This window comes from Marmota monax, unplaced genomic scaffold (assembly GCF_021218885.2).
Source record: "Marmota monax isolate L192 unplaced genomic scaffold, Marmota_monax_Labrador192_F-V1.1 WCK01_AAM20220418_F8-fsc00038, whole genome shotgun sequence".
Lineage (NCBI taxonomy): Eukaryota > Metazoa > Chordata > Mammalia > Rodentia > Sciuridae > Marmota > Marmota monax.
Genome location: NW_026692498.1, coordinates 5343258 through 5367139, shown reverse-complemented (window position 1 = coordinate 5367139; position 23882 = coordinate 5343258). Strand labels below are relative to the sequence as shown.

The window sequence follows — 23882 nt, the reverse complement described above, 5'->3', positions numbered from 1 at the left end:
CACTCCTTGCACTCCTATAGGACCAGGGTCACTCCAAGGTCACCCCATCCCAAAGGATTGGCTCCCAGTGGAGTCTGGATTTATGGCTCTTTGATGCTTGAAAAGAAGACCTCGGTGCTTCACCAGTATTCTAGTTATTTCCAGACAACGCAACGGAGTCGCCTGTTGACTGTGGGGGGAATTGACCCTCCCACCCACTCACACATGTCGGGGGACAAAGGTGAAGTCCCCTCACCCAGCCCCAGGGCCGGTTTCTTCCACCCAGCTCTGCGGGCAGGACACAAGGAGAGTCCAGAGTCACCGAGGAGAGAAGCAGAGCTCAGGCAGTAAACCGTCCAGACGGGTCCCCTGTGGCCTCTTGTATGCCAGGTGGTGTTTGAGGGGACCTTCCCCAGGCTTCAGTTCCCAGGCCTTTGCCACATCGGATGGAGGCCAGCCCACGACCCTGGTGGCCAGCCCCCTAGGCTGACCCTCCGAGGCCACTCAGCTCAGACTCAATTCCTGTGTGGCCTGGCTGCCCTCACTCTCCTCCCTCTACCCCCAAGGCTGTGGGACCTTGGCTAGTGCCTGCATCTTGCTGGGGTCACCAGAGGGTGGTAAAGGTGTAAAAGCTCCTCCAGGAGCCACCGTGCTGGGACCTGGGCCTCAGCAGAGATCTCCCTGAGGACCTCTGGGAGGGCCGCTAACCCTTCCTTGGCTATACCCCTGGAGGGCAGCCTAGGAGGCTCTAGGAGGTGGAATGACTATGCCGAGCCACCCCTGCAGGTGACAGGCAGTGGTGGAAGGAGCCAGCAGACGAACCTGCCTCCCTCCCTCCCAGGCCCTGCTAATGCTTTGGGCAGGGGTCTCTGGGCCCTGTTATGAGTCCAAAGTCTTGGTCTTCATCCTAAAGGCCCACCCAGGCTGCTGGGATCCTGCTGACTCATGTAGGATCTCACAGGAAGAAAGGGGCTACTCAGGGAACCTGGCTGTTTGGAAGCCAACCCTTCTCTGTCTGGAGACCAAAGTGCTCCCTACCAGGAGATGCTGGGTCCCCAGCTCTGCAAAGGGCAAGGGCAGGGAGGGCTAGGAATTTTCACTTCCCTTAGCTGCGGTCTAACTTCCCCATTTCGGTGGGTATTTATAGAATGTGTGTGGGGGGGGCTGGAATCTGATGCAAGAGCTCTCAGAAATGGCACCCAGTTGAGTGTGTGGAGGCAGCCTGCTGAGCTACACCTGGGAGCCCAGGAAGGGGAGGGCCCTTCCCCTGGTTCTGACCCCCCAGACCTCAAGAGGCTGTGTGATCTGGAGAGAGCTGATGCCCTCTCTGGGCTTCAGCTCCTGCTAGGGACATGGGGTGGGGCTCTCTTCTAGCCAGGGGCAGTGGTGCGCAGGGCGGGTCCAGGCCTGGGAAACGGGCATCAGAGAAGGACCCTGGTTGTCCTTCCCCACCAGCTTTTCTAGAAAACCTCGGCCCAAGGGAGGCTCGGGGCTCAGTCCTGGGTGGCATATGACTCCTGAGGGTGACATCCCAGACCCAGATGCGTGTGTGTGTGTGTGTGTGTGTGGCTGTTCACACATGCTCCCAGGATGGCAGCTCCCACGGACTCGTCCTAAAGCCCCCAGAAGGGACTGGGGGCCTCACGCTGGGCCCTGTGGCCCCCTGAGGGCTGGGGTGCTGCTCGGGAGGAAGCAGCCCCGGGGCACTGAACCGGGAGGGTTCCTAGATTCTGGGATCCTGCCTCGGGGGACAGCAGATGGCAGGACGGCAGTTCAGCACACTCACACTCTGGACCCTGGAGGGGGGTCAGAGCCACCTTTATGGATCTCACTGAAGCCCTCATCAGCTCCAGCGTCTGCCCGGCCTCGGGGAGACCCCAGACCCCTCCAGTCAGAGGGTGCAGAGGGACTTTGGTACAGAAAGCGACTGGCCAGCTGTCCAGAGGTCTGTTCAGAGAGAGCCCCAGCAGTGGGGTCCTCACGCCTCGGACTGGTCACCTGCCTTTCAGGGACCCCTGGCCTGTGGGTAGCGGCCGGCAGCCCAGGGTGGGCAGCAGAATGCAGGGTGGGTGGGTGCTGGAGGTGGGCAGGGCTCAGAGAAGGGTGCAGCTCTGCGAGTCCAGGGCCCACCGTATCAGCTTCTGGCTCCAATGGCCATAGGGCGGGTAGCGGATCCTGTTGAGCCTCTCCAGGCCCGAGGGGGACAGCAGGCAGGCGCGGTGGTGCGAGAAGGTGTCAAAGGAGAACTTCCCGTGGTACCTGCCCATCCCGCTGTGGCCTGCAGGGGCGGAGGAGGTGGGAGTGAGGCCGGGCGTCCCCTCCAGCCCAGGGGCTGCCACCACCCTGGCCAGAGGCCCACAGCTGGCAGGGAGCTCAGAGAGCCAGGCCACCCTTAGGGACCATTCGACAGATGGGGAAACCGAGGCCTTGGAGGCCCAGGGTGAGCAGTGATGGGGCGACTTGAGCAGGTGGGGACAGGAGGGCAGGAGGCAGGAACGCACCCACTCCACCCAGGGGCAGGGATGGCAGAGTCATGTAGATGAAGCCTTCGTTGCCACCGAAGCTGCCGCTGCTGGTCCCCTCCAGGACCTGGTTCACCACCTGCAGGGGAGGGCGCGGCTCAGGGAGAGGCTCGAGCCCCACACTCAGAGGACGTCTCCGGGCCTCCCACCACCACCCTCCACCGAGCATCCCAGAAGGGTGCAGAAATGAGGAAGCCCCCAAAGCAGCGAGAGGCGCGTGCCTGTGACTGGGACCGTGACCGTGGCTGTGAGGCGTGGCGGCACCGTTAGGACATTGTAGCAAAGTGCATCCGCCCACAGCAACCAGCCCGGCTCTCACTGTGGGGACTTGCACTGTCCCCCGTCCCATCTGGGGCTGTGCTCCCTGTGGGGAGCCTTTACATGGTTCAGAGAAAGGGGGATCCCTGAGCACCCCTTCCCCCAGGAGGAGGCTGCCCAGCCAGAGAGACAGCTGGACAGCCTGGATCCAGCAGGTTGTGACCCCACCCAGGTTCCCTCTGCCAGGTGGCAGTGACACCAGGCAGCCTGGAACATAGTCACCCTGGAGGTGACAGCTGTCCTAATCTGCCCCCCAGGGCCTTGGAAGGGGACGGGGGCCGTCCACTCCTGCCGGGCCGCACCTGGGAGCTGTTGGAGAAGGCGTACAGGGCCAGGGGCTTCTCCCGCCGGTTGATAAAGTCGATGGCTTCATCCAGGCTCCTCACGGTCACCAGGGGCAGGATGGGCCCAAAGATCTCCTCCTGCATCACGGGCTCCGTCTCCTGCACGTCCACCAGCACAGTGGGCGCTGCGGGCGGGCACGGCGACAGTCAGCCCAGGGCCACAGCAGGGACACCCCAGGGGAGGGGATTCAGCAGGGCCCGGGCCCAGGATGCAGGCCGGGGACCCCCTGGCCTGACCTCCCAGCTCTCCAGGCTCTGAGGACCTGGGTCCTGGCCTCTCGGAACTGCAGATGGCAGGACAGACGGCAGGACGGGAGCTTACACCACCCTCCGGACCCTGGAACTGGGGTCCGGCTCAGTGGATCAGAGTTTGGGGTGAGGAGACAGGCTCCGGGCCGTGGTGACGTGGGGCCTTCGTGTTCTGGAACCAGGCACCGGGCCGGGGACCCAGGCCTGGCCAGCAGGGAGCGGGGCCGGCTTTCAGGCGAGGCCCCTGCAGCGAGGAAGGCCCTCGGCCCAGGGGGCTGCGGCAGGGGAGAGGGGACTCACCGATGTAGAGCTCGCTCTCGTCGCTCTGGCCACCGATGGCCACCCGGCCACAGCCCAGCAGTCCCTGGAGCCGCTTGAAATGCTTCTGGCTGATGATGCGGCCCAGGTTGGGGGAGCTCTGGGGGTCGTCGCCATAGAAACGGGTGATGGCGTTCTGCAGGGCAGGCAGCAGGCGCTCGCGGGTCTCGGGGCTGCACAGGACGTAATCCGGGGCCACGCAGGTCTGGCCGGCGTTGAAGTACCGGAACCAGGTGACGCGGTTGGCCACGGTCTGGGGGTCACAGTCGTCGTCCACGTAGCACGGGTTCTTGCCCCCCAGCTCCAGGGTGACGGGTGTCAGGTGCTTGGCAGCGGCGGCCATGACGATCTTGCCCACACGGGGGCTCCCTGGGGGACACCGTCAGGGCTGCCCATCCTCAACTGGCTTTGGCCAGAGACTGGGGGCCCCTGACCCTTGTTGCCTCTCTTTCCACTGAGACAGCCCAGGTCCTGGCCTTCCTGCCTCCATCTGTCCCCAGCCCAGCCACCCAGGATCCAATCTCCGGGAGTCCCTGGGGACCCAGCTGCCCTGTCCGGCTGAGTGGCCCCTGGACCCTGTGTCCAGCCTGACTCTGGCTTCTTTCCCCCCCTTCCCACCCTTTTCTCTGCCGGCTGCCCCCTGGCCGGACCTGGCCAGGCCCTCACCTGTGAACAGGATGTGGTCAAATCTGTGCTCCAGCAGCCGCCCGGTGTCCTCAGGCCCGCCCAGCACCACGGCAAAGCAGCTCTGCCAGGTGGCACAGGAGGTCAGCGGGCAAGCCCAGGGGACAGTAGGACAGGAGGGGACTAGTGGGGCAGGTCCTCCTCACCTGGTCCAGGTACCGGGGCAGCACCTCGGCCAGCACCTTCTCGGTGCCCTTGCTGATTTCCGATGGCTTCAGGACCACGCAGTTCCCTGCAGAGGCACAGGGGGCTGTAGGCGGGGCCAGGGTCCCCCCATCTGCCAGGCCTGCACCCAGGGGCCACCACAGCCCCGCGACTCTGGAGGCCCTCTTTGGGAAGGGGCGGCCGATGGGAGGGCGGACCAGGGCCTGTCCTCACCTGCAGCGATGGCCCCCACCAGGGGCACCAGCGTCAGGTTCAGCGGGTAGTTCCAGGGCGCGATGATGAGCACCAGGCCGAAGGGCTCCTTGCGGATGAAGGCTGAGTGCAGCTTCGTGAGCTGGGTGCAGGGAGGACAGTAAAGTGCCACCAAGGACCACGAGACCCCCTCCCGCAGCCTGGGTCCTCCGCTCCTGTGCATTAGCGTCTCCTGGAGAAGACTGGCCCTGGCCTCGGGGACAGGAAGGAGCCTGGACCAGAGCCATCCCCTGCCCTGCTGCCACCCGGTCAGCCCACAGGGCTCACCAAGTTCGTGGCTACCGGCTCGTCCTTCATCCAGGTGTGCAGGCTCCTGAGGGCCAGGTGCACCTCATTCTGGCACAGGATGAACTCCGACATGTCCGCCTCGAAGGCCGACTGAGGTGAGGGGGAGAGGCGGTGGTCAGCCCTGGCCAGCAGGGTGGGCGGGAGCGGGTCCCCACGGGCACTGAGTGGCCCCGTGGGTGCTGCACACGGGCTGGGACGGCTCTGGAGCCACTCAGCCTCCCCTTGGCCTGTCACCTCAGGCGAGTGACAGCACCTAGTGTCTCAGTTCCCCATTTGGAATAAATTTGGGGACACAGCTAATCACTTTGGTGGGCAAAGATGCTAACGGGGGGGACAGCGATGCTGTGGAGGACATGACCCCAGCCTGGGAAGGACTGGTCTGGACCCCCCGCGGCCACCTCGAACAGGTCCTGGCCCGGTCAGGAGCTGGGCTCTGGTGGCTCTTGGTCCCTCTGTCCCAGCTGTGCTGCCTGACCCCTCCCTGCAGGGCACCCTCTCCCCCACCCGGCCACCTTGTGCAGGTCCTGGGCCAGCGCGTCCAGCAGCAGCTGCCGGTTGTCCTGCAGGAAGCGGCCCAGGCCCTGGAGCTGCGCCGCCCGGAACTCTGCCGGCCGAGTCCGCCCCGAGCCGAAGGCCTCCCGCAGCCGCCGCAGCGTGTCCTCGACGGGGTCCATCCTGCTGGACAAGGCAGCGAGAACTGGGTGCTCCACCTCCAGGGGCGACCTGCAGCTGCCCCTCACAGGTGACAGTCCTCCGCACAGGGGCCGGGGCTGCAGGCGGGAGCTGGAACCCCGGTGGCCCAGGCGTTCCCAGGGTGTCTGGTCTTGTTTGGTGGCCCCGGGCGTCTCCGTGGGATGAGTGTGTCTGTGTCTGTGTGTGGACGTGAGCTGTCCCCAACCTTCAGCAGCACGTCCCGGGGCCATGCCCAGGATCCCTGCCTCAGATCCCCGTGGCCGCAGGACGGAGCAGAGGTTGGGCATCCCCACCGAGTGCCCTGGAGGGACACCCACCCTCCCGGGGCCTCGGCAGGTCAGCAGCCTAGTCAGCGCAGCGGGGGGACGTCCTGGGGGTCAGGGTCTGCCTGGAGGCTGCTCCGAGGAGCAAGAGGAAGCCGAGCAGCCAGGCCCGACGCGGGGACCCGCCCCCCCGCAGCCGCAGACCTGCTGACCCTCCGAGGGCAGCATGAGGTCACTCCTGGCACTGGGGGCCTCCTCTCAGCTCTGCCCTGCCCATGAGGGCCTGAGGGCCACGGCATACAGGCGGTGCTCAGTGAAGACTCATCCACTGAGTGGGCTCAGCTCCCGTCTCGGGCTGGGGGCCCCCCTTCCTTCATGCCTTCCCTCCGCCAGGCCTGGGGAGCTCTCCTAGACCCCTGTCCCCAGCAGGGCCGGGCCATTCCCTGCCCACAGCCCCCACAGGAGCTGGCTGGGCGGGTTGGGCTTGCTCAGAGCCACGGGCGGCCCGGCTGACCTGGAGGGTTCCCAGGCCTGGGCTCTAGGCCCCTGACCCTCACCAGCCCTCGCGGTCCCCCTGCCTAGGTCCAAGGCTCTGGTGACCTCGGCTTCCTACCCGGCTCCCTGTACCTCCCTGTACTGATGCCATCCGTGACACTGTGGGGCCAGGCACCAGGTGCCGCAGGCTCCTCCCACAGCCCATCAGAGCCGCAGCTGGCTCTACGCAGAGGCCAGGAAGGGGCGGCCTCTCAGAGGTGGGTGAAGGACTGGGGTCAGCATTCTGCCAAGGCCCTGTGGGGGTGGACTTTGAAAAACAAGATGTCCCTGGGCCTGGCGACACCTTGATGGGACCTGTCAGCAGGGCTGGCACCTCTGGGCGGTGGGCACACCGGGGAGAGGGGCTGGAGGGGAGCAGAGCTGCCTTGGAGCCGAGGGCTTTGCAGCAGCGTCTCATTTAAGCCTCACAGCTTGACCCCATCGTGAGGATGCGGCGCCTTCGGCTCCAAGAGGCCACCTGACTCTCCTCCCACAGCTGACCTGATGCACACGCCCGCCACCACCCCTGTGTGCTGTGGTCTCAGTGCCCTCCTGCAGCTCCCCGGTTTGCTACAGTGACAACATAGTCCTTCTAGAACCCTCCACGAACAGGGAATGTGGCCCGTGAAATCTGAAGCCAAAGGCTCAGCTCTGGCCTCACCACCCGAGAAGCCCCCTGGCCGCCTGCCCACACAGCACAGCGCTGGCCACTCCTGCCGGCCCCACCTTCTCCTGGCTAGGCCCCTCCGGAAGGACAGGAGTCTCTCCCCGGCCCTGGGGTCCCAGGGCTTGGGGTCCCAGGGCTTTCCCGGAGCTGACCGAGGCCCGGAAGTCCCGGCAGTGAGGGCCGGACAGGGCCTGAGCACCCGTCTGCGCTGTCAACCTGCACCCGGCCGCGCCCTCTCCCCAGCAGCAGCCCCCACCCGCTTTGCCCTGCGCCCTCGTACCCCAGCGTGGGCTCTGAGCGGGGGTCCTGTGTCGACAGCGTGTCTCCAGTGCCCCGACTGCGCTCCCAGCTCTCCTCGCCGGCCCTCCTCTGCCCCTGCCCGGCCTCTGCCTCTGGCTCAGCTGCTCCCACCCCCAGGCCTGGCACTGGGTGCTCCCACCCCTCCTCGCTCCCACTGCCAGTCTCCCTGGCACGGCCCGCTGGGGAACAGGTTGGGCCGGCTGTGAGGCTGCTGTGTCTGCAGGGAGGGCTGGCAGGGCCCCGCCCGATAAGGAGAAGCCCCCCGAGGCGAGATGAGCTGCCAGCCACCTCCACCCCCACGCAGCGGGTCCAGGTCTGCAGGAGCAACAGTGGCTCCTTCTTTTCTGCTCCCCTGTGACCAACTGGAGGTAGGTGGAGGGGCCTCCACAGCAGGGAGCAGCTCCAGGGTGAAGCACACTTGGTTTGACTATTCTCCTGTTTACTGTGTCCCCAGGCAGGTGACTCAGCCTCTCTGAGCCTCTCTGAAGTAAGAGTCACGCACAAGTGTCATGGTTCTTGAGAGAATCCTGGGCAGAGGACAGGAGGTGGGTCACAGCTCCTGATACAGAGCCAGTGCTGCTCAGAGCTGGCTGCTAGTGTCGTTCGCACACGTTCTAGATCTGGGGGAGCAGGAGGCTGCTCAGACTCCTCCCAAGCTGGCACCAAGAACACCCCCACCCACTCAGGGCAGTAAAAAGAGCTTCCTGGCTGTGTGCTGGTGTGCCCTGGCAGGCCGCGGGGACAAACCTTGGGTAGGACTGGAGCCGGCCCCGGGGGAGCCACAGGCTACTGCAAGTCCCGGGCCTGGAATCCTTATTTAGCAGCCAGTAAGATCGCAGGAAGGAAACTGGCGTCTGGGACAGAGGCACGGGATAGTGTCAGGGCTGCCAGGGCCCCTCGAAGAGCAGCAGGTGGGGGGCCTCCTGCCCCCAGGCCCTGGTGGCGTGCCATGTGAATTCTATCCAAGTGAAGCCATTTTTCTTTCGGCTGTCAAGGGACCTTTATTTCTATGTGGTGCTGAGAATCGAACCCAGCGCCTCACACGTGCCAGGCAAGTGCGCTACCGCTGAGCCCCAGCCCCAGCCCCTAGAGCCATGTGTTAAAGAAAAATAAATTGACCGGGCCTGGTGGCCCAGCCCTGTCATCCCAGCCACTCAGGAGGCTGAGGCAGGAGGATTGAAAGTTTGAGACCAGCCTCGGCAACCTAGTGAAATCGTCTCAAAAAGTAAAAAGGGCCAGGGTGAAGCTCAGTGCTGGAGCCCCTGGTTCCAAATTCATCAGTTAAAAAGTGAAAGCAAGAACCCACACAGCCTTTAAGTGTCTTAAAATATGCTCTCCCCAAGCCGTCTCCCGCCTCCCAGGATCTAGGGCATTAAAGTCAAGTCGTCCTCAGAAACTCATCACCCGTCTCGCATTGGTTCCCTTGGCTGCTGCTGGAAAGAATCATTGCAAATGGGGGAAGTTGAAGACAGGGGAAATGTCTCCTGTCCTGGCTGGGCGAGGTGAGGAAGCTGGAAGCAGTGGCCACGCCTGTCATTCCAGCTGCTCGGGAGGCTGAGGCAGGAGGATCGCGAGTTCAAAGCCAGCCTCAGCAATGGCGAGGTGCTAGGCAACTCAGTGAGACCCTGTCTCTAAATAAAATACAAAATAGGGCTGGGGATGGGGCTCAGTGGTCGAGTGCCCCTGAGTTCAATCCCCAGTACCCACCTACCCTGCCCAAAAAACAATCCTCTGGAAGACAGAAGACAGAGACCAAAGTCCAGGTGTGTGTGGTTGGGGGGGCTTTGGCTCCAGGGGAGGGGGCTTCCTGCCTCTTCCAACTTCCGGTGGCTGTGGTGGTCCTGTGCTTGTGGCCACAGCACCCCACCTCTGCCTGCTTACTCTGCTCGGGGTCCACCCATTCTCCTGCCTCCTCCGATCAGGAGGAGTTAGGGTTGGGTCTAGAGGCCCCCAGAAAATCCCGGATGACCTGCACAGGACCTTCCTTCCTTCCTTCCTTCCTTCCTTCCTTCCTTTATTTATTTTTTCATTTTGAAATAGGGTCTTGCTAAGTTGTGTAGGGTGCTGCTACATTGCTGAGGCTGGCCTCAAACTTGCGATCCTCCTGCCCCAGCCTCCTGAGTCCCTGGGATCCCAAGTGTGCGCCCAACTGTAAAGACCTGTTTCTAAACAAGGTCACATTCACAGGCCCCAGGAATCAGGAGGTGTCTTCAGAAGCCATTGCCACCTTACCACAGGGAGCAAAAGCCGCTTGCTTTGTCACCCAGGGGAATATTGGATCATGATTCCTCAAAAATTGTAATCCAATGTCAAGAAATATTTGCTAAGCCCCTGCCAAGTGGCACTTGTCTGCCTCCCAGCACCCAGCCCAGAGGGTGGCAGTACAAATAAGCCACCGACCAAGGCAAACGGTACAGACAATGGTGTGCTGAGGAGATGACGTCTGAGCTGGGACCCCAAGGGTCACAGTGAGGCAGACACGTGCCAGCCAGAGTGACCGGTCCAGGCAGATGGACGCAGGGGAAAAGGTCTCGGCAGGCAGGACTGTAGCTGTGGCTGGGGTGGGGGACACAGTCCAGGACACCCTGCTGGTGGGTGGAGCTGGGATCCCTGTCCTGGAGCAAGGGGAAGCCATGGTGGGGTCAAGGAGGTGGCACGGTCAGAGTCCCCGTTTGGAGGACCTTTGATGGACTGGTGGTGGCGGGCGGTGGGCACCCCCTGTAGGGGTACCCGGGCCAGAGCAGAGCAGAGCTCGGGGAGCCTGTCGGCCTGGACAGGGGGGCGCCCGCAGGGAGCCCTTCTGGAGGGACGTCAAGGGTTTCTCTGAGTGGCAGGTGGCGGGCTGTGGAGAGGGAGAGCCGGGCTCCGCAGGCCCCCGGTGGACGAGGAATGCCCCTTTCTGAGGCCAGGTCTAGGGACTTGTGGGGACACAGATTCAGGGCCAGCAGGTCTGGTGGGCAGGCGCCGGGCGCCCTGGTCACCCTCCCAGGTGGGCTCCGGGGACATGGCTGGGCTGGGAACCAGACTGACCGCAATGGCATCAGGTGCCCCAGGCTGTCCCCGTACATCGCAGGGCATGGGCACACTCCCTGGGCCATTCACACCCCCGCCGTGACAACCCCAAATGTCTAGACATTGCCAAGTGTCCCCTGGGGTCAGCATCACCCCCGTGGAGAACCGCTGACCTGGAGGGTCTTCCAAGGACCCGAGGGAGGCAGAGCGGGAGGGGCTGGGGGGGGGTTTCAGGGGCACCCGTGGGTGACAATTGCGGGTGACCACTGGGGGCTGGAGTAGCATGCGTGGCCACTGGCCAGCTGGCGCTGTGGGGCGTGGGAGGTGGCCTTCCTCGGTGTCGTGTGTTCGCCTCGGGCGGAGAGTGGGACGGTGGCAGGTGGAGCAGGGAGCCGACGGCTTGGTCGAGGCCTCCCAGGCTTGTCCGTGACCCTCCAGTGAGACCTGACAGGTGGCCGTGCTGACCCGTGTCCTATACTGAAGCCCTGAGCCCCCGTGGAGGAGATGGGGCTAGACGAGGTCACGAGGGAGGGCCACCAGGGAGCCTGCTGGTCCCCACCTCCCTCGTGGGGGGACAGCAAGGTGCCCGACTGCAGCTGGGAGAGTCCTGCCAGGCCTCCCTGCCCAGCCTCCACCTTGGACTTGCCCCCAGAAACGCGGGAATGAACCTGGGGAAGTCCGGCCTCCCGGGCTGCCTCCACACAGACCCAGGACGGGCCGCACAGAGGCCGCCGTGGAGGGGGAGGCCCGGGAGAGGGGGCCAGATGCGAGGCTGCGGGTGGGGGAGAGAAAACGGCCTTGGGCCCTGGCTGACAGCGCGCAGCACGTGGTCCACCCTGACCCCCCCACCTGGGGACCCCGAGAGCCACCCCGGCAGGGACATCGTAACCAGCCTCCCTTGATGGTGACGTTTGGGCAGATTTAGAAGCTGCCACTGCGTTCACTCTTCTGACCAGGTGGCCTTCCCTGGATGCTCCCTGGGAAAAGCCACCCTATAGGGTTGGTGACAGGTGTCAGGGCCCCTCCTCAGCTGGGGGAACTGCCATGACTAGGGGGCCCAGGGCCTCAGTCTCTCCGTCCACAGAATGGGGGAGAAGAAAGGAGGACTCGGGTCTCATGAGGTTGCTGAGAAGTCATTCCGGACCCTTCAAAGCATCACAGAGGACAGAGGCCCTAAGCAACTTAGCAAGACCCTGTCTCTAAATAAATTATGAAGAAGGGCTGGGACCATGGCTCAGTGGTTAGGTGCCCCTGGGTTCAAATGAAAGAGCTAAACTAGAATTACCATATGACCCAGCAATTCTATTCCTAGGTGGATACCCCCCAAAATTGAAAAAGGGTGGTCAGACAAATATTTGCACACAAATGTTCCTAGCAGTGTTATTCACAACAGCCAAAACATAGGGACCACCGATATGTTCACCAACAGATAAACAAACAAACACAATTCAGTGTATCCATGGACTGAAATATTATTCTGCCATAAAAAAGGAGTGGAATTTTTCTGTGAACTTAAAACAACTCTAAAAAATAAGGTTCATGTCTTAAAAAGTAATGAAGAGCGAAGGACTGGCTCACGCTGCCATGTGGAGGGATCTTGAAAACAGGACGCAGAGCGAAGAGGCACACACATATGTTGGGATTCCTCTGGAAGGTGAGGGGCTAGCACGGGCTGATCCGCAGGCGGAGAGAAACTGGTGCTGGCCCAGGGGCTGGGGGAGAGGGGTTGGGGGTGACCACTTAGCAGGACTGAGCGTTCTTGGGGGTGATGGAAAGGTTTCAAATCTAGAGCGGTGAATGCCTGTGTGCCCATGAGCTACAACTGGGAGGTGATGGATCACACGTGGATTTTACCTCTCCAAGAGCAAAGGGCTGGGATCCCGCTGGCTCCCACCCCCCTGCCCATGTGCCCTGATGGAACCTCCGCCACACGGTGAGCTGCCCACACCCACGTGGGCGAACTTGGAGGGGGTCATCTCCCCAGAGCCCAGATGGCCACGCCCTGACTGCTGTCCTGACAGTGGCCTTTTCTACCTTAGGGCAGGGCATCGAGATGGGCATTGCTGTTCAGAGGAGAAACAGGGGGCACGGTGGGGCCCCGGTCCCAGGCCACCTGAGACCAGCGGGAGACAATAAAGTGCCCTGCCTGGACCCCAAGGTCTGGGAAGGATTCTCCATGGCTCTGGGCTTTGCTCTCTGGGTCTCCATCCTGTCCTCTGAGCTGTCCGTCCTTTTTCATGGAAGGCCATCTGCGTCTGGTCAGTAGGACGTGGGGGACCCACTGCCCCCTTTTCTGCATGTCCCTGAAGGCTGCCTGGCAGCTTTTCTCAGGAGCCTGTGGGTCTCCCTGAGGCTCACTTCATCCCAGGAAAGTTCCACCCATGATCTCTCCGGGTTGAGCTTTTTCCCATCTGGCCGCTTGCGGGGAGGCTGAGGGCCTGCCCCGGGGATCCTGGAGGGGCCGCGGTCACTGGGTCATCTGGGAGGCACACCCAGGCCTCAGTACCTGGACCTGCGAGAGAATCACTCATCCTTTCCTCTTCCTGAGGTCTCAGCCACCATGTCACCCTCATCTCTAGATCACAGCTCGATGCTCAGAAGTCATTTTTTAATTTTAGCATCTTTTCTCTCTGGAAATTTTGAATTCCAAGGGCCACACGGCCAGACCTATCTCAAAAGAAAAGAGCGGTCAGCTTGTTGTGAGCTTGGGTCACAAAGGGGACGGGCACCCCTGCCTCCCTCTGTGACGTCTGTTCCAGGCGCAGCTGCTCGCCTACCGTGCTGTCTGCCCCCACTGTCCAGCTCATCAAATGGGGCTCTGAGGTCCACAGAACCTGCCCAGTTCTGACCACCCAAGTTACCAGGAGAGACACCTTTCCAGAGTCAAGGGTCACTAGTCTGAGGAATTCCTCCTGCCGACCACAGTGGACTTTGGTCCGTATCAAGACAAAAATAAAAACGAGTGGGATCCGCGTGCAGGTCGCCAGGAAGCCGTGGTGACGAGTCCACCCAACGGGTTAGAGAAAAATCTCCCAGCACAGGTCAAACTTTCTGCCACTTCGACTTTGTTTCCTGCCCTCTGGCCTGACTACACCGCAGCCCAGGCTTAGCTAGGAAGACCTCTGCCCCCCTAGTCCCAGACTGCAGGGAAGGCCACCTGGACAGAACAGAGGGCACGCGGCAGGAACCAGCCTCAGCAACCCCCAGGCCCCATCAGCAGGATTTTTTTCAAATCATTTGTTTTCTTTTAGATCCATGGGTCAAGACGCTCACTGATTCTCATAAAAGCAAGATTAATAAGCAACGCTGGCGTCCACCCATCCAAAACCTGTCCCCAACAGAAACCACATAAAGAATCTTGCTTAGGGCTAACAGCAAGATGCTCACTGAGATCTTGACCCTTTTCCAAGCTGACTTGTTAATAATGAACTTTCTCCTCCCGTCGCTCTCTGGTCATCCGCGGCTTCGCTCTGTGGTGCGGAATTGAGACCTTTCCCATGATCGAGGCTCATACAAAACCCCACAGTTCCAACCATGACCAAGAGAGCAACGACAGCTGACTGGCCTTTGGGTGATACTTTGCACCGTCGGTGTGTCCAGAATGTTCTGTCCAGTGCCTCTTTCCACAGTCTGTGTCCAAAATGTGCAGTCACCCTTGAGTGGGCTCACCAGCCCCCAGAACCTTTCGGAAAGGCTCTCCATGTAGGCACCTGTCCCCTGGAATCAGGTGACCTTTTATCGGTGACATGCTTTCCACCTCAGATACCCTGAGCTTATTAAAGAACTCTCTAAAAACACCTGTTGGAGCTATTTGGACTTTTGAGCCAACAGAGTCCCATTTGCAAATTTTACTAAAACCTATTTGTGGAATGTCTCAGTCTCTCAGTAATAAGTGGGGTCCCTTCAGCACGAGCCTGTGGAGCTCTGTGGAGGGGCAGCTCTGGGGCTCCCTGGAGACCTGGCCTTGTCCATATAACCGGGACCATGGCCCCTTGGAGTGCTGATGGCTGTATCATGGTCCCCAGAGGAGGGGACCCCTCGGGAGCCGCTAGGAGGCCTCGTCTCCCCGGGCGGCTGTCAGGAGTCATCTGGGGTCACCTCCAGGTTCCTGTGAGGCCTGAGGCTTGGAATCCAGCCCTGGAATATGGAAGAACAGGTTCCTCACCTACTGGGCACCCCACAGTCCCCTCTGCAGGGGACCTCAACATTTCAGGGTCATCCTTTTTGGTGTGTAGGACAAGGACCTCAGGACCCAGCACCTTCGGCTCATTCTCCTTTTCCTATACAAAAAAAAGGTGTCATTCCTGACTCCAAGAAAGAGGAGTGGGGGCGCCGGGGACAGGGGAGCGGTGAGGGAGGCCTCTCCAGGACACGGCCTGTACAGGCCCAGCTCCAAGCAGCTGCCTCCTCCTTAAGACTCTCTTTTCCTCTCAGCAATGACCTCAAGCCTAGTTCTACCAGAACGGCCACCGCTAGCCAATCAGAGCTCACCGCTCCTGCAGGCACCGCGAGTGCCAAAGAGCAGTCCTCAAAGATCATTTGCACAGATTTCTGTCCTAATAAAGCCCCTGGGCTTTTCTTTGTTCTCTGGACACACCAGAGGCCACCCTGGCCCCAGCATTACAGTCTATCCTTGGTTCCAAATAAAAGTTCCTTTTTTTTTTTTTTAGAGAGAGAGATGGAGAGAGAGAGAGAGAGAGAGAGAGAGAGAGAGAGAGAGAGAGAGAGAGAATTTTTTAATATTTATTTCTTTTAGTTCTCGGCGGACACAACATCTTTGTTGGTATGTGTGCCCGGGGCCGCACGCATGCCAGGCAAGCGCGCTACAGCTTGAGCCACATCCCCAGCCCAAAAGTTCCTTTATGGGAGATTCTCCTCTGGATTTTTGACATAAGCGACGAGCTGTCTACACGGCCAAGTGGCTCGGGGGATCTTCCCCAGGGGAAGCTTCCCGGTGTGGCCTGCCTGTGAGCGTGGTGAGCTGCACAGTTAAGGACCAGGAGCGTTCCGGATGCCACCAGGGCACTCCTCCCTAGACGGGGCCTGAGCCTCCCTCGCTCCTGCCTCCACAAGCCCTTGGACTACTCAAGTTGGCCCCGAGCGCTCAGGGGTTTCTAGGGCAAAAAACTGCTTATACTAAATCAGCTGGAGCCTTTCATCACAGTGGGCTTGTCACGGGCCTCGGTGGCCCTGCCTTCCCTAACCAGAGCCTACTTGCTGACCTTCTAGAAACTTCACCTGAAGATATTTCTGCTCACCTCATTGCCCAACAATTATCCCCAAATTTCCAATTATCATTAAATCGTGTACCAGACCCCATTCTTCCTCCTTCCTCTGTATTGCAGTGCTGGGGATTGAACCCTGTGCACGCCAGGCAAGTGCTCTACCACCAAGTCACATCCCCGGCCCCACTCTTTTTTTTTTGGGGGGGGGGAGAGGGAGTACCGGGGATTGAACTCAGGGGCACTCAACCACTGAGCCACATCCCCAGCCCTATTTTGTATTTTATTTAGAGAGACAGGGTCTCACTGAGTTGCTTAGCGCCTCATTTTTGCTGAGGCTGGCTTTGAACTCGCGATCCTCCTGCTTCAGCCTCCCGAGCCGCTGGTATTTCAGGTGTGTGCCTCCGTACCCGGTTCCATTCTTTTTAATAGTAGCTTTTTAAAGATACAATGCACATACCTTAAAATCCCAGGGGAATTTGGAATTCTTAGAAATTCCAAGGTGCCATAAGAAATCAGACTCATGCTCAGAAGTGGGTGGGCGAAGCACAATTGTCCTTCTCAGTGGTAGAGCACTTGCCTCGATCACGTGAGGCCCTGGGTTCATTCCCCAGCACCACATAAAAATAAATGACTAAGTAAATAAAATAAAAGATAAAATCTGAGTGGGCACAGAAAAGGGCTACAGTGTGACTGGACACCTGTTAGGGGATTTAAAAATGGCTCCACGCTGCCCAACATGAAACTCGCATGTCACGTGTGTCACGGTGAACACACCTGTGTAACATTACGGATTTAACTTTGATAGAAAAGACAATTCTTACAACTTCCCCCTCTTATATTATCCATATGTAAATCATCTTCTTCAAGTTTGGATACCATCTTTTGACACTTATGTTCAACTGTGTCTAATACTAAAGGATCATTTTGATATAAGACCAGAGTCTGTTGAGAGCCGTCTCCATCAGTCACTGAATGAGACCCTCCCACACACGGAATCACATACCATCGAACTGGATCCATTGCTCCCAATACAACAACTAATGGGGCAATAATAGATGTGATTGGTTCTTTCCATATTATTCTTTAAAAAATTTTTTTTGAAGTCATAGATGGACCCAGTGTCTTATTTGTTTATTATTTATGTGGTGCTGAGGGTCAAACCCAGGGCCTCACAGATGCTAGGTAAGTGGTCTGCCGCTGAGCCCCAGCCCTAGCCCTAGATGTTATTATTTAGTAACGTCTATTAAAAAAAAAGTAACATCTATTTTTTTTTGTAATTCCCTTGAGAGCCTCTCAAATATCAACCCCCTGTTGATTATCATCAATGTAATTAATCCAGTCTGTTTTTGTTTATCATAGATCACCAAAAAAGAACTGATTTAAAATGTGCTGTTATCTGATTTTTGGCTTTGAGCTGATTAGGAATCCCTTGAGATATCCCGATGGAATTTATATGAATATGGGGGGTCACATGACCCTGAGGAAGAGCGAGCCATCTTTTCCCCAGAGAACTGGGAATTGGTCTAAGTGGTCTGCTGCCCATGTGGGTCCTCTAATCAAGGGCTTCAGGTTTATTAAAGTTTTGAGTTTCTCTGGAACCCAGTTTTGCCTAATCCCAGAGGATAAAGGGCGGAGGGGGAGGAAAGGGAACTGGCCTTTTCCTCCCTGGGGAAGGAAACCTTGAACACCCCATTTGCATTGTTCTAATTCTTTTTAATCTAGGCAGGGAAGGGTCTGGCACTGGCCCAGGGGCAGAAGCCTGCAGCTGCTCCGTTTCCTTTGCATCCTCTTTTGACACACTCCGGGGGCAGGAGATGGATTCGGTTGCAGCAGGGTTTGAGTCCACAGGAAGGTAGAGCGGGGGAGTTAAGGGATCCCATGTGTTTGATTCGTCCTTCTGGGTCTCACCATCTTTAGTCATCTTAAGAAGAACAAGGACTTTGGGCCTCTTTCTCTCCAAGACAGCATAAACTACCTCTTCTTGACTAAGAGGGCCTTTGTCATTTATTCTATCAATAATTGACAGACCCGATCTTCATCTGTCTCAAACTTTGGTCAGCATACGGATGGCTTTAGTTTGGCGGCTGAGTCCAAATAAAACAACAGTATTTTATCATCTTTGCTTTCTCCTTCTCTTCTGTCCTAGGGTACCTTTCCAATACTTTAACCTGCGGCCTAGAGGGCTACCGGGGGAACTCTGGTGTCCTTTCCCCTGCCCGGCACCCTCTTTCCCTGGAGTAGCTTTTATTTTCCATCCTGTCCCCTGGGTATGATCTTGTGTTCCTGAGCCTCCGGAGGTGTAGCCGCCCTCGGTTAGGGAGGACTCCTGCCCCTCCCCAGCCGCCCCCTGACTCTGGCCTGCTCCCCCGGGCTTTGCCCACCGACTCCTCCGCAGCCAGGACTTGGAGCACACGCATGCGCACTCGCCTCCCATTCTGGGGGCCACCAGGACAGCGCTCCTCCCCAGCTCGGGTTATTCCCTGGACTAAGGTGCTTGCCAGAGCCCTTCCTCGCGGTGCTGACTCACCTTCGATTTAGGGTCTGCTGTTGGCCTCGGAGTCTCAGCTTTCTCCCCCACCCAGCAAGGCAGCTGGTGTCTCCTCCAAGAAGGGGGTCCCCAGCACCCCCAGGCATGTATGGAGCCCCAGCTGAGCGCCAAGAAATCAAATATGGGACAAAGAATAACTGTCTATAACCACCCACTGTTATATTAACCCCCACTGAGTATAAATGGAAAAGAATTTCCAGACCTGGGGTCCAGAGATTTTTTTGGCATTAGCCCCTCTGGACCGCAGCAGCTTAAATAAGCCTGCTTCCTGGGAATTCCTGGGTGTCCAGCCTCATCTGTCCTACATCACTCAGAAGTGGGTCAGCAAGGCATACTGTCCCTCCACAAAAAGGTGTGCCTCAAAGAGCATCTGGATCTAGCACACCTGGGCAGGTGGCCTGCCAATATTTATCCCTAAGGAGGCATTGCACCTCACTTCTGATAGGAAGAGTTGAGGGTTACAATCTATGTGATTAGTTAATTTAGAATTGGGGTGGGTAAGGAAAAGGGCTACAGTTGTGATTGGACACCTGTTAGGGAATTTTAAAGTGGCACCATTCTGCCCACATGATTCCCAAACTTAGGATGGCTCCATTCTGACCCTATGAAACTTAAGTTACAGTCAACACGCCTGTGTTACATTACAGGGTTAACTTTGATAGAAAAGAAAACATAAATCTTACTACATGATATGTATTTCAGTGGCTTTAGCACAGATGATCCCAACTTGCTCAGCTTAGGACTTTTTGACTTTATGAATGTAGGATGGTAGGCAGAGATTTTCTCAGAGCACAGAAAAAGATAGCAGGACACCATTAGTACCAAGGTGAGCCCTCCCAACTCAGTTGTAACATTGTCGCTCCTCTGTGATCTAGAGATAGAACGTCTAACCAGATATTACCACAAATGGTGAAGTGGCACCCCCTTTCTCCACAGAAAAGCCCTCTTCACCATAGCTGACTTTAGGACTGTCAGCAAAAGAGTCTCTGCAGCAGAGTCCAATGTGATAAACTTCCTATTTTCGTGTCGCCCTGTTTACATGGCTACTGGCACTCCAGGTGCTGGACACCCCCTTACTAGTTTTTCACAAACGTATCCAGTATAGTACTTTGTAGAAATGTGCAAACAAGGCCTCTGGCCTTGAGCTGGGCTTCACAGAGATGTCTACATTCTTAAGATAAGTTACAGATGGGCTCCATAGTAACAGCTGGCAGGGGAGGAAAGAGAGGGGAGAAGAAGCTCCCCCCTTCTCAGGTGTTGTCCTTGAAGAGTTAACTTGCCCAGAACAGTGAAAGAAAAAGCTGCTTTTATGTGAACTTCTGCAGACTGTGAACTTCTGAGCCCCTCCCCTTACATGCTGGATATAAAATTCTGAAACTCCCTGAACTCGGGGTTCAGGGGATTGATTGATTACAGCAAAAGCTGTGCCCCCTGAATCTGGCTGCAGCCAAATAAAACTGTTTCCTGTTGTCTTGGGTGCCTTGCCTCGTTTGTCCCCACAACAATGGGAGAAGGAGTATGTAAGAAATAGTGTGTAAAAGGAAACTAAAAAAGTATATAAGGCTATGGCTCCCTGCACTAAATGCTCAGCCTTTGGATAGGAATCCCCTGAGCCTTTGACGACACAAATAAACACTGCTTCCTGCTGAATGCCCTGGTGTCCCATGTCTCTGTGTCTCTGTGCAAGAATCCTGCAACAGTACCAAAGTGATATGATCAGCAGAAACAACACTTCAGACTTTGACTTTCGCTCTTTTCCCAGGTTAGGAATACACAGTGCCATGGTCTTTGTCATGCCGGGGAGTGGCGGCAAGCACTGCTCCCAGTCCCCCGCGATGGGGGTGAGCCGCTGATGCTCCACAGTGCCCTGGGTGCTAAGTCACCATATTCCATAATTTAGGTGTATTTGGTGCATTTTCAACTTACAATGGATTTACCAGGATGTAACCCCACCTTAAGTCTGGACCATCTGCATCCTCACAGAGTTGTGCAACCACGGAAATGGGGTGACCTGCTGCAGCCACCTAGCCACAGAGATTCCCAGAGATGGGTGTGGCTTCCCAAAATGCCAGTCAACCTTGTTGACTGCAAGACACCTTGAAAGAAGACTCCACCTCTGAAGCCTCATCCCTGCCTTTGATGCTATCCCTTAAGTAAAGAATCGGAGCCATTTTCTAACTGTTCTGTTCCAGCTCCTGTCTATCAGGCGCCCCCTTAAAACTAATTCTGACTTTGTCCCTTGTTTCTTCACTAATTACTTCAGGCTTTAATTTTCTCAGGTGGCTTATCCCCTCCTGTGCAGGAAGAATTACCCTGGAGAGGCGCTGGCCGCCTCGCGATACAGGTGCAGCTTAGGGCCTTGCTGGAAGAATCTGCTTCCAAGTTACTCCCCTGGCCGCTGGGTGGAAGGCACAGGGCCTCAGTTCCTTGCAGGCTGTTCCCGAGACCACCCTCAGCTCCTTGCCATACGGGCCTCTCCGTGGGGCTGCTGACAGTGCAGCAGCTGGCTTCTTCAGAACAAATGAGTGGAAAGCAACAGAAAGTGCAAATGACGAGATCAGTCCTTTGTCTCTCTCTCAAGTGACATCTCACTACTTTGGCCATTGCATTAGTTTTCTGTTGCTGTGTAAAGGTTACTAAATTCAGAATCTAGAAACAACACCCATGTATTATTACCCAGTTGATGTGGGTCAGGAATCGAGCACAGTGTAGCCGGGCTCTCGGCTCAGGGGGACTCATAAGGTCACAGTCAAGGTGTGGGCCGGGCTGTGTTCTCATCCGGGGCTCAGGGTCCTTTTCCATGTTCCCTCTGATTGTTGGCAGAATTCAGTCCCCTGTGGCTGGAGCTCCTAGGCCCCCATATTTTTGCTGGCCGTGAGCAGGGGCCACTCTCAGCTCCTAGAGTCTACTTAAAGGTACCAGCAGGCTGCTCACCTTCCTCCAACCAGCAGGTGAGGGCCTATCAGGTACACACAGGTAATCTCCCTCTCGATTAGCTCCAAGACACTGAAATGATATCCCTTTCTGTTCCGCAGCCCTGACCACACTCACAGCAAGGACATTAGTGTGGTGGGTGCCCAAGGGACCGAGAAGCTTAGAGGCCAGCTCAGAATCCAGTTTGCTACAAGAAATACACTGAAAAATACATAGGAAAAAATACAAAAGATAAAAATAAAAATTAAAAAAAAAATTTAATTTTAAAAGAAAAACAAACATTAACTAGATCCGGCCCATAATGAAAGGATGGAGATTACACAAAGATGTGAAGAATCCAGGGTCAGGTCACTGGGATCCCTCTTAAAATGAGCTGCTGACCCCATCCATCTATTTGACAGCCTATTGTGTTTGGAGGGGGTGTCTAATCCTGCTCTTTCAGGGTCTGTTGTCTAGTTCACAGTGACTCGTTTCCTTGTGTGATCTGTAGTTTTGGATTGTGAGCTCAGCTTCAGAAGGGACTTGTGTGGGAAGCCATGATGGCCAGGCTCAGGGCATGTAACTAGAGAGCTTCCCTATTGGTTTGGCCAGGTACCCCAGGGCCTATCATAGGCAAAGACTGCTAGTCAACGTTAGCCTCTCAACTTCAGGGTTCCTGGACCTTACGAATGGTGTAACTTCTTTGTAGGAATTCCAAACTTATATAAAAATTTCAAGGGAAACGTCTTCTGGACTTAAAGCTCAAGATTTTTTGCACCTTTCTGCTTCTCTGGGTGGACATTTTTTTCTGTCCTTTGTTCTAATAGTGTTGTCTTCCTTGGCCCCAGCTTTAGCGTTGCATTGTAAGAGCCCCCAACCCTCAGCCGTGTCCCCACTTGGCTCGTGAAACTCAACCCAGGCCCCTGGGCTGCCTCAGTTCTCTGTCTGCACCCTGCTTTGCAGCTCTCTCTTCATTTTTGGCCCTAGGAGACTTGGCTTCTTTTCTTTTCTTTTTTTTTTAAAGAGAGACAGAGAGAATTTTTTAATATTTTATTTTTCAGTTTTCGGTGGACACAACATCTTTATTTTATTTTTATGTGGTGCTGAGGATCGAACCCAGCGCCCTGTGCATGCCAGACGAGTGCGTTACTGCCTGAGCCACATCCCCAGCCCTGGCTTATTTTCTTGAATGCTCAACTCTATATTTAAAAGGAAACTTATCCAGTGGCTCTGGAGGCTGAGACAGGAGGATTTCGAGTTCAAAGACAGCCTCAGCAGTTCAATCCCTGGAAGTAAAAAAAAAAAAAAACTATAAAAGGAAACTTGTTTCTCATCAAGCATTTTTATGTGTTCTGTAGAGGGGCCCTTGTCAGGTTATCTCACCTGCTACGGAGAATTTAAAGATGGTAGAAATCCTAGACTGGAGGTTTGAGGGATCATACTTTTAAAATCACATCATGCCAACAGACAAGACATCAGAGTTGCTTTTGGAGCAACGATAGTGCTCTGAGGCAGAGGCTTCAACACAGACTTTCCACCCAGGGATCAAGGCCTCCACTAGCCACTTTATGCAGGGATGACGGAGACAGGGGAGGTGACACCAATGGCACTGTCATCACTGACTGTGAGACCTGGAGCTGCTCAGGGAGCAGGCATTCTGACCTTGGTGGCTCAGTCACCACTGCCCAAAAGAGCCAGCATGTTGCTGCCGCCCTCCCTGTGGCCTGCCCTGTGTGTGCACATGGGTCGCCTGTTGTGTTACGTGGTGCCTGTTCTAGGTATCACCTGTCATGTGTGGGTGTGAGTCTCATCCACGTCCCGGGGGCAGCTAGGTGGATGTGGGGTCCTTGTGGGGACCATGACCCCGTAAGAGGAGCAGGACTGAAGCCGCAACCTCACACTACGCCACACACCTGGGTCACCTCAGTCTGCTCCACATTGGAGACTTGGTCCTTCAGCATAATGAACTTAGAGATGAACTGTGACATCTGTAGATCCACTGTCCAGACATGTCCCCTCCCCATGTTCACCCAGCACACGTAGGACCCACGTCCTTCCAAAAGGCACCCACCCTGCATCCAGGTGCCCATTAGCCCAGGGTCTGGTCACCAACTCCAACTGGGGCTCTGTTGGAATCCTGCCAGGAGGAGGTTGCCACCTTCTAGAATGCTCCCTTCCTCGGCAGGTATTGATGGGACCTGGAGGGACTTGCTGTGTGACAGTGTCTGGGTCTGCTTGTCATTGAAAATTTGCAAGCGAGGCAGGCTGCTTTCCCTCCAACATGTAGACAACGTCTCCTCTCCTCTCCTGCGGTGCCCTTAGAGGACCCGGTGCTGAGGGGCCTACTGCCTCTTTTATGGACTGTCCCGGGAAGCTGTGGTTCAGATGGGAGGGGGGCGCCTTGCAAGGCCACAGCACCTGGCTTCAGGGCCCACTAGAGGCTTGAGAAGGCAATGGGGGGGGCAGAGAAAGGAGAGAGGGGAGCCACAGAACATGGGCAGGAGAACCCAGGAGACCCAATGCTGAGGACGGCGTGGAGGGGAGGCAGAAGCGAGGGTCTGGCCTTCAGCCAGGGGCCCAGGGGCTTGAGCGGGAGTAGTGTGGCCTC

The 23882-nt window shown here is 57.1% G+C and overlaps 1 protein-coding gene and 2 long non-coding RNA genes across 3 annotated transcripts; 1 reads left to right on the top strand and 2 right to left on the bottom strand.

Moving 5' to 3' along the window:
- Positions 1-1721: 1721 nt before the first annotated feature.
- Positions 1722-7689, bottom strand: Aldh3b2 (aldehyde dehydrogenase 3 family member B2). Its single transcript, XM_058579444.1, has 10 exons — positions 7557-7689; positions 5632-5794; positions 5099-5209; positions 4793-4913; positions 4561-4646; positions 4397-4478; positions 3713-4099; positions 3122-3288; positions 2481-2580; positions 1722-2257 (listed from the first exon to the last, which is right to left on the bottom strand). Exons 2-10 carry the CDS (start codon positions 5791-5793, stop codon positions 2073-2075), a joined length of 1401 nt encoding a protein of 466 aa, XP_058435427.1. The 5' UTR covers position 5794; positions 7557-7689; the 3' UTR covers positions 1722-2072.
- LOC124092992 (uncharacterized) lies at positions 4096-12769 on the top strand. The gene is made up of 8 exons (XR_006851813.2): positions 4096-5214; positions 5686-5861; positions 6658-6827; positions 7106-7944; positions 8031-8121; positions 12141-12242; positions 12378-12521; positions 12628-12769. It is a non-coding gene; the product is annotated as an uncharacterized LOC124092992 (long non-coding RNA).
- Positions 12036-13650, bottom strand: LOC124092993 (uncharacterized). Its single transcript, XR_006851814.1, has 2 exons — positions 13366-13650; positions 12036-13255 (listed from the first exon to the last, which is right to left on the bottom strand). It is a non-coding gene; the product is annotated as an uncharacterized LOC124092993 (long non-coding RNA).
- Between the last annotated feature and the right edge of the window lie 10232 nt (positions 13651-23882).

What these genes read in the sequence shown, in the direction of transcription:
- Aldh3b2 (XM_058579444.1), bottom strand. Translation starts at nt 5,793, where the DNA reads ATGGACCCCGTCGAGGACACGCTGCGGCGGCTGCGGGAGGCCTTCGGC. An exon ending in TGGCCCAGGACCTGCACAAG is followed by an intron (nt 5,210 to 5,631) that starts GTGGCCGGGTGG and finishes CCCTCACCTCAG; the next exon opens with TCGGCCTTCGAGGCGGACAT. An exon ending in TGCCCCGGTACCTGGACCAG is followed by an intron (nt 4,479 to 4,560) that starts GTGAGGAGGACC and finishes GCCACCTGGCAG; the next exon opens with AGCTGCTTTGCCGTGGTGCT.